A 12,390-nucleotide genomic window follows, 5' to 3' on the forward strand; every position below is an offset into this window, starting at 1 on the left:
CATCCAACCTGTTGATAAGGTATCACGAACATGGATGAAGGGAAAATGTAGATATCAGCTCAATCCAAAACTTTAATTGCCCATTTATGGACAATCACCACGGTTTCCCTAAGGTGTGGTCCACCTGAGAACTACATCTACTTCATTTTTGAGTTCATGCTAAAAAATAATAAAAAAAAAAAAAAAAAAAAAAAAAAAACAAACAAACAAACCAGTGAACGGTATGGATATAGTATACATAGATCAAGGTGGGCCATGGTGAGGCCCGCACTGTCTTGGTGAGTCCGTATCTCAATTAATCCTCTTCAGTTGTAAACTTTTACAGACGCGGATCTCACCTAATCCGCTCCCGTTGCCAACTCATGATGTGTTGACGGGACGACGTTCTGTGGACCCCACTATAGTGTATGTGTTATATCCACACCGTACATCTATTTTGCAAAATCATTTTAGCGCATGAACCAAAAATGACTGGATCCAATGAAAAGTACCGGGGATTGAACGCCTACCATTAAAAGCTTGTTGGGGGCACTGATGTTTTGGATCAAGATGATATTTGTATTTTCTCTTCATTGTTTGATCTTATAAATAGGATAAATAGGATAGGAAATAAACATTACGGTGGGCACATCACTGTCCCAACTGCTTTCCGAGGTCTGGTCTACTTTAGCTTTGGATCTACTTCATTTTCAGACTAATTCAATAAAATGATCTCCAAAAATGGATGGACGGTGTGGATATAACACATAGATTATGTAGGGCCCATAGAACTTTGCTAAGCCAACACCTCAACACACCATGAGGCCACAAAATCCGTCCAACCAACGACTTAGCTGCTACAAGGGAACCATCTGTGTGGGTGAGACCCTGACCGTAGGGCCAGCTTGATGCATGTATGCATTACATATCCACACTCCATCTGTTTGCCATATTATTTTAGGGCCTGAACCCGAAAATGAAGCGGATACAAATTTTGGTGGACCACACCACATGAAACAGTGGTTACTAACCATTAAAATCTTTTTCAGGCCAACAAAGGTTTATATAAGACCGAAATGATATTTATTTTTTCTTTTATCTCTAATGTCTGTGGAACTTTTTAACAGATTGGATGGCAAACAACCGTTGCGGCACTAAGAAGTTTTTAATAACGAGCATTCAACCACTGCTATTTCGTGCTGTGCAGTTCATCTGAAGTTTTCATCTTCTTCACTTTTTGTGCCATGTCATAAAATAAGTTTTCAAAACAGACCGACCTGTTCATATACAATGCATGCATCAAAGTGGGCCCCTCCTGGGCATATGGTCTTCGGTTTATTTAGGGAGGTCCGGTTCATTTTGTTGTCCGTATGGTTTGTTTTTTCAGGCGCCCTCCTGGGCATATGGTTGTACATCCTCTGTTTATATTATCAATGATATGGGGATTCTGCCCCCTTTTGAAAAAAATACAGTGGGCCCTACAGTCAGGGTATCACTCACATTGCTGGTTTGCCGAGCTCGAACAAGCTAGGGATCTAAGGGCCCATCGTGATGTATGGGTTGTCCATCCATTTTTACACATTATTTTAGAAGTAGGACAAACTTAAGTGGATCTAAGGTTCAAGTGAACCACACAATAGAAAGTGGCTATTATAATGATTCACACCATAGAAACCATCAGTGGGCCCACCAAGATGTTTATTTATCAATTAATTTATGAATTTTTTAGAATATTATTTTTAATTGTCCTAGTTTTTCCTCATGAATTCGAGAAGTCTCTATGAGGAGTCCAGAGAAGCTTCATGGATTCGAAGTAGTTATCCTTGAGGAAGACAGTAATCAACCTAATCACGTTCATCCTTGCATCAATATGCCACTCCATGATTAGCTAGTAATTTAGACAGCTTATTACTTGTTACAGTCCCATCCCTTAATTGAATCAATGACTTTGACTTCAATGCCATTTACACAGCCATCTTACACGCATCCCTCCAACGACAAATTGGCCAGACTTCATTTTTTGCCGTGAAAATCACGGGGTGCAATGTAGACAGTCATTTCAGTCACATCGCTCCATTGAGGGACTGACCATGACTTCAGTCCCTGCCGTGAGGCCTACGAGATACATCAGTGTAAATTTGCATTGAATAAAAAATTAATATGATTAGATCATCAGTTGGTGGATTTTTATTAGAGAGTTTAAAAAGAAAAAAAAAAAAAACAAGCCAAAGTGGTCCAAATATAATCCTAAAACAAGTGTTCAAAAATCAAAGGTTAGGAGGACTGTCCAGACAATCTGATTTTGGGATTATAATTTTGCCACAATGGGTTGCAGAATTTAGTCCATTTAATTTGAATTAATGTCTGTTGCATGTACATTTTCTGATGTGTCAGAACTGATGACAGGCGTATCGTCTCTCCCCCTAACAGCCACTTGTGCATGACATCAATGTAATGGAGACCATGTGGACTCAAAATTTGGAGGTTTGGATAGTCTTATATGATGCCTAAGTGCTTAGATAAAATTATGGTTAAATAGTATTATGGTAAAATACAAAAAACACTGGGACCTCTTATAAATTCTTTTGGTCAATTTCATGTCTCTTCATTTAGAAATGGCTAGGATAATAGTTGAGTTGATGAGATTCAATTGGGTAGCTAGGATTATTGAATATTCACCTAAGATTTGTGGTTTGGATCTTTCGATGTGGGATATGTAGGTAACTGGGCATCCAAATGATGTCCACCATACCCATGGCCTAAATCATACGAACCAGTACTGCTTAGAACAAAATCACTGGCCTTACTGAACAACTGTCTTTAACATTTTTCTTTCCATTTCAATTGTAATAGGAATGGGTATATGGTTAACAAACTTAGCAACTTAGATTAACCCGTTTGTTCTTGAGTTGAGTTGAGACTCGCTGAGTCAGGGCTGAATCGACTTGACTCACTTGATTCGGTGGTGACTCAGGGGGTGAGATGTGGGATCAAACTAAACAAACACTACCGAATCCATGTCGACTGGGATAATCGAAGTTTGAGAACTGTAATGAGGCATGATGTATTATGACTATTTTCCACGATGCAGTGGTTTCCATTTTTTTTCCTGAGTTTGATTATTAGATTGTGCATTATCCATTGTGGGGCCTACAAGTAATACCATCGACGTTAGGGTGGAATACAAACTTTCAGCTTATTAAAGAGTGCTAAAAGTCTTGGTTTATGCCAAATGGTAGGAAAGTCTACAAGAACACAATAAATGGCATAGCACCATTCAAATGGAGGCATCTTTACTTATGACTTAAATCACAATAGTATGGACAACTCAACTTGTAAGATACGCTGATGTTACTCATATGGACTCATTCATAGGGTCTGATTTTCCATTATGTGCAATATCTAAATAGTCCAGTCTACATTTACAAAGTCATTCCATGCGTCATAAGGTGGTACACTGATTATTTGATCTCCAAAATTTTGGAGGTTTGGATAGTTTTATATGATGCCTATTTCAAGAAAATGGTGGTTGCTTAATATAATGGTAAAATGCAAAAATAAAAATAAAAATAAATAAATAAATAAATAAATCTGAGAAATTAGGCAGGCTTACTGAATAAGTTGGTAAATGCATGTAAAAGAAATGAAAGCTTAAGAAAGTTTCACCGAAGGTCCACTAATAAGGCTACTTTGCATGATTTTTGGAGCACGGGCCTTTGGTTTTTCAGTTTGTACTGGCAGAGCCCATTGTTCTATGGTCTGAACCAATAAGATTGCAACATATTCCCATGTGCAACTGAAACGATGATTTTATCATATAAGGTGTAGAACTAACAGGGAAGTGTGAACTGACAGTGGGGGTGTGTACTAACAAGCTAACCGAAGAAGTAGAGAGAGAAAAAGAAGAAGAAGGCCACCCTATAGTAATCAGCCTAAGTGCCTAGCTGGAGACCAATTGAAAGCCATTAGGTACGCCCCCGCCCTCACCCACGAAGGTGCAACCCTTGCCGCGGGGCGTACCTTGATGTGTGTATTCTAAACCTATGCCATCACTTCATTTTTCCAGGTCATTTTTGGGCTCATCTCCTAAAAGAAGTGGATCCAAAACTCAAGTGTACCATACCATAGGAAACACTGGTTATTAAAGACCCTACCATTCAAAGCTCATCGGACCCGTCGTAATGTTTTCGTAATGTTTATTTGCCATCAAACCTGTTGATAAGGTATCACGAAGGGAAAAGGTAAATATCAGCTCAATTCAGAACTTTAATTGCCCCTTTATGGACAATCACCACGGTTTCCCTGAGGTATGGTCCACCTTAGAACTAGATCTACTTCATTTTTTAGTTCATACTAGAAAATAATCTTTAAAAAAAAAAAAAACAAATGAACGGTATGGATATAGTATACATACATCAAGGTGGGTCATGGTAAGGCCCGCACTGACTTGGTGAGTCGGCATCTCACGTAATCCTCTCCAGTTGCCAACTTTTAGGGACGCGGATTGCCTTGATGGCACGCTCATAATGTGTTGACGTGGCAACGTTCTGTGGGCCCCATTATAGTGTATGTGTTATATCTACACTGTACATCTAATTTGCGAGATAATTTTAGGGCATGAACCCAAAAATGAGTGATGAAAGCTTGTTGGGGGCACTGATGTTTTGGATCAAGATGATATTTGTATTTTCTCTTCATCTGTTTGATCTTATAAATAGGATGGATAGGAAATAAACATTACGGTGGGCACATCACTGATGGTTCACCACAGTTATGACTTTTCAACCATTTGAAGTGGATATACAATACATACATTAAAGATGGGCCGCACCTAATTGAGTCCCGAGAAAATGGTTGTGTAGTATAGACTCGGATTCCGTGATGACCCTGGATCACGTGTCCTGGTTATGGACGTCAGAATCCTATAAATCAAGGATGAGGAGGGAGAAATTAGCAAAGAAGCTAATTTTCTTTTCATTCCTTTTTCTGCAGCTGAGAGAGAAGGAATGGAGAGAACTGGCTTTCTTATTTTCCTCTTTCTTTTAAATATGCTGATATACTGTCGAGGATATTGGAAGGTGAGCGGTAGTTGCTTGGATTCCGAGAGAAAAGCTCTGACTATTTTTCGGAAGGCTCTCAACGATCCTTCCAATATTCTAACTTCATGGGATGATGAAGCCTCAGGCTGCTGTAAATGGAGAGGAATTACCTGCCACAACATAACTGGGTTTGTTCTTAAACTACACCTCTACAATCTCAGTCTAAGTGGCAGAATTGATCCAGCTCTGGTTGAACTCAAGCATCTTCATTTCTTGGACTTGAGCAACAATGCTTTTTATGGTATCTCAATTCCACAGTTTTTGGGTTCCATGAAGGAGTTGAGGCATTTGAACTTGTCATATGCAGGGTTCAGTGGGAGAATCCCTCATCAGCTTGGAAATCTCTCTAAACTCATTTCCTTGCAGCTTTCTTCATCTTCTTTGAGTGACAAAAACCTGTGGTGGTTGACAAGCCTACCTTCTCTAAAGTACCTCGACATGTCTTATGTGAACCTTTCCATGGCAAGCCATGATTGGGTCCACGTAATGAACATGTGTCCTTCCCTCGTTGAGCTACGCTTCATAGAATGTGGTCTTTCATATATTTCTCCAACTCTTGCTTCTGTTAATTTCAGTACATCTCTCCATGTCCTTGATCTCTACGGGAACAAATTCAACTCTAGAATACCAAAGTGGATAGGTAACATTAGTAGCCTTGTGTCTTTAAATCTCTCTTTGAGCAATTTTCATGGTCTAGTTCCTTACCAATTTTCACAACTTTCCAACTTGGAAGAGTTGCGGCTGGCAGATTCTCTAAGTGCTAACTCTTCACAACTCCTTGAAGGCAGCTGGAGTAGGATGAAGCTACTTTATCTGTCTTTGAGTAATATGTATGGAGGAATCCCCAATTCTATTGGAAATATTACCTCACTTGTGGATCTTGAGTTGTTATTCGAAGAGAACACAAGAGGTAGCATTCCAAGAGCAATAACCAAGCTTGTCAATTTAGAGATCTTGTCATTGAATGGATATCATATGCATGCAATCATTCCTGATTGGTTAGATGAGCTCAAAAATCTTAAACAACTTATTCTTGCCAATTGCATGCTGACAGGCCCAATCCCTGCAGCTCTTGGAGGATTTCCATTCTTGCGATCTTTATATCTCAATGGAAATCAGTTGAATGGGCGTATCCCTTCGTCTCTTGGAGGATTGTCTTCCCTAGAGGAATTACTTCTCCAAGAAAACCAGTTGAATGGGACAATTCCAACAACTTTAGGAAAACTTTCTAAGTTGTCTGAGCTTGACCTCTCTTACAACTGCTTGACAGGAAACGTCTCTGAAAGTCTTTTTGAAAACCTCAAAAACTTGAACATCTTGGATTTGTCTTCCAATTCTTTGCTTTTTGATCCACACCCTGATTGGGCCCCTCCATTTCAGCTTAATAAAATTTCACTAGGATCATGTCATTTAGGTCATCGGTTTCCTCCCTGGCTACAAACGCAAAAACACGTAGGCATCTTGGATCTCTCTAATGCAGCCATCTCTGACATCATCCCCACCTGGTTTTGGGATTTAACACCCCAACTTTCTTCACTGAACCTCTCAAATAACGAGATTTCTGGCCAATTGCCCAACCCTTTAAAAATGCATCCTCTGGACACCTCCGACATTGATTTGAGTTCGAATAATTTCAATGGTCCCATACCTTGCATATTGAATGGAGCCATACTACTTGATCTCTCCAATAATCAATTTTCTGGGCCAATCCCACCCAATTTTACATCCACAATGAATGATTTAGTTATCTTTTCTGCCATAGGTAACCAAATCAGTGGCAAAATTCCCTCATCCATAGGAAAAATGAAGTCTCTTCTTGTCCTTGATCTTTCCCAAAACAATATAAGTGGCACCATCCCATTAAGATTGGGTGATTGTGTAGACCTTGTAGCACTTGATTTGAGCAAGAACCATTTATCAGGAAGAATTCTCACATCTTTGGGTCTGCTACATCAACTGCAAACACTGCACCTGAGCAACAATAGCCTATCAGGAAAAGTCCTTTCATCTTTGAAGAACTGTACTCGTTTGGTGACTCTCGACCTTGGACAGAACAATTTCTTGGGTCATATTCCCACTTGGATTGGAAAAAGCTTTCCGGATTTAAGAATTCTCCGTTTGCGATCTAATATGTTTACTGGTAACATCCCACCACAATTGTTCAACATTACTTCTCTTCATGTCCTTGATTTGGGACAAAATTATTTATCTGGTTCAATTCCTCAAAGTCTTCAGAATCTCATGGCCATGAAGAATGAGCAAAAGATGGACCACTTTCTTGTGAATGGAACAGGATATTATTACAAGGAAAACTTACTTATGTCAGTGAAGGGGCAAATGCTTGAATACACTAGAACAATTTCACTGGTTACATGCATGGACCTTTCAATCAATAACTTATCTGGAGAGATCCCTGAACAAATCACAAGTCTTTTGGGATTGCGTGTCTTAAACTTTTCTGGAAACCATTTGACCGGAAAGATCCCAAACAAGATTGGTAAATTGGTATTGCTAGAGTCTCTTGATTTCTTCAAAAATCAGCTTTCGGGTACAATTCCTCCAAGCATGTCAAGTTTAACTTTTCTTAGTTACTTGAACTTGTCGAATAACAACTTGTCGGGGAAAATTCCATCGGGAAATCAGCTCCGGACTCTTCAAGATCCTTCTATTTATATGGGCAACAATGATCTCTGTGGACCTTCTCTTCCAGATAAGTGTGATAGTGATGAGACTTCTCAAAGTCCAATGCCCGTTGGTGGTGATGTAAAAAAATATGATGAAGCACATGAAATGGTTTGGTTTTACTCTGCATTGGCACCAGGATTTGCTGTGGGCTTTTGGGCCTTCTGTGGCATTTTAGTGCTCAAGAAAGCTTGGAGGATTGCTTATTACCGTTTTGTTGATGAGATGAAAGAAAGACTTCTTTACAGTTGTCGCTTTGCAAGATGTTAGATTGAGGAAGTTACTTGGAAACACAGGTGATGAATAATTGTTTGCTACCTAGCTGTGAAAGCTATATATAGTTTTTTTTTTTTTTTTTTGAAGTACTTCTTACAAGAGTTGTAATAGAAAGCTTAGTAGTTAGAATTTAGGGAGGGGATTGGCCACTATTTTCCCCTCTTATGTATATAATTTTCAAGTATTAATAAAGTTATAGGTGGTGTGCTCCCACCTTTCTGCAAAAATATAATAATAATAATAATAATAATAATAATAACAATAAATATTTCTATTTTATACGTGTGAGCTGCTCTACTCATTAATTGGAACACACACCTGTAAGAAAAACATATGATTAGTAAGATTAGTCGATGGTCTATATTCAATGTAAGATACCACCCAATGAGTGATGGTCCATATTCAATGTATGGAAGTGACCCACCTAATAATTCCGTTGGCTTAATTTTTTGGGCAAAGCCACATATAGAGTCGGACACTTAACAAAGTTTGGCAAGTTGAACTATTATCATTTGTAGAGTTTGGTGTGCGACATTGCTCGCCACCCATTACTAATTTAAAGTGGTCTTGCATATCTGAAATCAGTTAAAACCACACCAAACGATATTTCATGATAGGGCACCTTTTCCACGGCTCAAATGATGAGAACCATCCTGAAGATCTCTTCGTCAATCCACTCATCTGGTGGAGTCACACTTGGTGTGTGAGATTGTTGGCCACCCATTGCTTTAAGTGGTCCTGCACACCTGCATTTGGCTTGAATTTTGAGCCAGATAATATTTCATAATGGGCCTACTTTGGCACTTGATCAGTGGACTGACTTGATTGTCAAATAGTCTGTAACGAGACCCACCAATACATGTGTCCATCACCTTATGACTGTAAGGATCTAATTTTGGCCATAGAATTTAAACCACACACTATTTTACTTTCAACGGTCCTTTTCAAAACCACCAAATGGATGGCTGTGATTGGTTTGTCACAGCGGTTTGCAAGAAATGCTCCATCAAAAATATGCCCCTATATATATACGGTCTAAATAGCTGCTCAGGAGTGACACATGAGGATGATGAGTTGCCACCATTTTCAAAATGTTGGTTTAACCATGGCTCGAGTGTAGACTCCCTACACGATTCACCATCATTAAGAAGTTAAGAATACTTATATGATAGCCCAAACCCTTTTTGCCAAGTTTGTAGTTAGAAACTTGGGATTCTCCACTACTACTAATGTATAGGCTTTTATTAGAGTTTTAAGACTAACTACTCGGACCAACTCGTTCGGTCTTGATTTTAGCATAAACTGGCTCGAGTCAGGGCTTTTATTAGGGACGCGGATTTCCTGCGAAAGCCTTTTGCATGAAGTTCCTGCGCAAGGATGCTGGGTGGGGCCACCACCACAGTTTTTGGGAAATATACTCCGTTCATCCGTTTTACAAGATAATTTTAGGATAAGTACTAAAAACGAGGTGGATCCAAGACTCAAGTGGGACACACGAGAGGAAACAGTAGAAATTCAGTTAGAACCGTTGAAACATTTTTATGACCATAAAAGCTTTGTTTCAGGCTAAATTTTTTGTATTTTCATTCATCCCTATGTTAATAACCTTATAAACGGTTTGGATGGCATATAAACATCAAGGCAGAGCCCAGGAAGGTTTCAACGGTAGGTATTTCTTTCCCTAATTTTCCCTCTTGTGTGGTCCACTTTAGCTTTGGATCCACTTCGTTTTCGGTCACTTTTCCCAAAATGAGCTCACCAAACGGATGAACGGAGTACATTTCCCAAAAACATGGTGGTGGGCCCACACAGCATCCTTGCGCAGGAACTTCCTGCGAAAGGCTCTCGCAGGAAATCCGGATTGTTTTATTAGAGTTACGATAGCGTACGTTACCACCTTACGGTGGCGGGTTTCCGGACGCGGATTAGCTATTTACAGGTTGAGTAACAAGACTCGCAACTGAAGTGACGTCACCAAATTCTGTGGGCCCCACCATGATGTAAGTTTTGTATCCACACCGTCCATCCATTTGGAGAGATCATTTTAGGGCAAGAACCAAAGAATTAGTCAAATCCAAAGCTCCAGTGGACCCACCACAAAAAAAGGTGGGGAGAGTGACGGTCACCATTAAAAACTTCTAAACGCCAGGAAGTTTTCAATCAATTTAATATTTGTGTTTTCCATTCTTTCATGTCTTTGTTAACTTGTGAACAGGTCGGATTTCAAATAAACATCATGGTGGGCTTTAGGAAGGTTTCAACGGTGGGCATCACTCTCCCCACTGTTTTCTGTGGTGGGGTCCACTGCACATTTCATGGTTTACAATGCAAGCATCACACTTTTTCAACAAATATAACAATTTGATCAGTAGCTTCAGTATCGATAGTCAAAGACCATTCACACAAAAACATGGGTCCAGTAACCAACTTGATGCATCTATTTGCTAGGATCATATGATCAAACCAATGACAGATTGGATCATATGATTAATGAGATTTTTGCATTGGAATGTGTTCTGGCCTAGATGGACAGTTCAGATCAATCGATCAAACTGCCCAAGTAAACCGATGCAAATAGGAGCACTAACAGTGCTTTAAGAGCACTGGAGCATTTTCTGAAACAAACATAAAAATAAAATGAAAACGAGGATAATATTGAAAGGTGAAACAACGGGTTTTATTCTCAATTAAATGAATAAATCAGCAGAAGAGGTAGTGAAGATGAGGAAGAAAAAGAAACTGTAATTAGATTTTTCTTCAAATTGATGCAGATGTGATTGATGTTGCATACAACAACATATTAGGTAGAAGAACAGCCAGTAACAGCAGCTAAAACCTAGGCCGAACGCAGCAGCCTCAACCAGCGCACCTTGGAAATATCCCCGCAGTGTGAAATCTGGACCCTTAAATGCAATTCCCCAGCATCTGTACAGTGGCCATAGCCCAAAAAAAAGGGGTACTCCAAATTCCCTATTTAAGACTTTTTCTTTTCTTTTCTTTTCTTTTTTTCTTTTTTCATTTTCCTCTGTGATGATTGATGAATATAACAGTATACAGTACTTTCCCAATGGTGTTGAAACTTCATTGCTGTTAGGAACTGCTGAATCTGATCTTGATACACATCATTGGAAGCTATCCCTCCTGCAGAATATCATAATTTCAAAAATACCAACATCAGTTGCTGTGTCGGAGGATGATTAAAAGCTCCCGATGAAACTAAAGCTACAAACATAACAGTAAAATGCAAGTCGTCTTTCAACTCCATGAAGTCCAACTTCAACTAATGCCACATCATAAATCAGTCAATGGGGTCGAGTAGGAAACTCATCAAAGCTTGGATTCAGATGAAAATCCCAAATTCTTTAGAGATTGCCACGGACTGACCCCAAATCATAACTAGGATAGCAGACGGCAGATGCAAAGTTATGAAACTTGGGAGTGGTTCTTTCATCACAATGCTCAGGAAGAACACAAAATTGCACCCTTGCAATCTTGGGGCATGTGTATGGTATAGGAAGCAGTCGAGAAATGCACCACCATCGGCAACAGGCTAAATTTCACCCTATTTTGACAACTTTCCCAATGGACAAACAGAAGTTAAAAACAGATGGCCATCGAGCAGGGGAAAGTCCTCTGATTGACCTGTTATGATCATTCAAACAGCGCAAGCTTTTTGGTCACAGCCGATCCATGATGGGCCCACCTCTTGACCCATTCCAATTGTCAGTCACGACCTGACCAACTTCCTAGATGCAGATACCAACACAAGTACCATTCAAAACAATGCAATGCTGAAACCAAACAGAAAAAAATGGTGGAAAATATTCACAATCTGACTCAACTCACACAGAAATGGAAAAGTTTATCAGTAATCTTGAGGTCTGTTGTTTGAATCCAGGCATAGTGCAACAATCCATAAGCATGCACAAAGCCACCATAAACATAGCATGTGTACCACAGTACACTTTGTAGTTCCTAAAATGGATGTGGCACATTATAAAAGATAGGCTGAACTTATTGTCCCGTCTGATTCATGGCCATCAAAGGATCGTTAAAATGAACATTGGCCAATGGTGAAAACCCAACAAACAAGTGTCCATCAATCAGGGAAAAGAATCATTCCATCATTCTGAAGTTCGGCCTTGGCCCCATCTGACATGGATTGTTGTTCTCAACCAGCATATATCTTTCCCCCCTTTTGATTGGAATAGAATCCTCAACAACACCTGTTTTATACAGCGCGTGCAACAATCTTAAGTACTCTGGCTCACCATGATGTCATCCATTAGGAACACTCCACAATGCCAGGCCTCAGGCCAAAAATCAGCCAGATACACAACCTGGGTGGGCCGAA

At 39.6% G+C, this 12,390-nt stretch overlaps 1 protein-coding gene and 1 long non-coding RNA gene across 2 annotated transcripts; one reads left to right on the forward strand and one right to left on the reverse strand.

The window, feature by feature from the left end:
• The first annotated feature begins 4,985 nt into the window (after positions 1–4,985).
• Positions 4,986–8,030, forward strand: LOC131225085 (receptor-like protein EIX2). Its single transcript, XM_058220506.1, has one exon. The coding sequence runs from the start codon at positions 4,986–4,988 to the stop codon at positions 8,028–8,030; it is 3,045 nt and encodes a 1,014-aa protein (XP_058076489.1).
• Positions 8,031–10,765: 2,735 nt separating this feature from the next.
• LOC131224758 (uncharacterized) lies at positions 10,766–11,672 on the reverse strand. Its single transcript, XR_009161173.1, has 2 exons — positions 11,507–11,672; positions 10,766–11,432 (listed from the first exon to the last, which is right to left on the reverse strand). It is a non-coding gene; the product is annotated as an uncharacterized LOC131224758 (long non-coding RNA).
• Between the last annotated feature and the right edge of the window lie 718 nt (positions 11,673–12,390).

This window comes from Magnolia sinica, chromosome 14 (genome assembly GCF_029962835.1).
Source record: "Magnolia sinica isolate HGM2019 chromosome 14, MsV1, whole genome shotgun sequence".
Taxonomy (NCBI): Eukaryota; Viridiplantae; Streptophyta; class Magnoliopsida; order Magnoliales; family Magnoliaceae; genus Magnolia; species Magnolia sinica.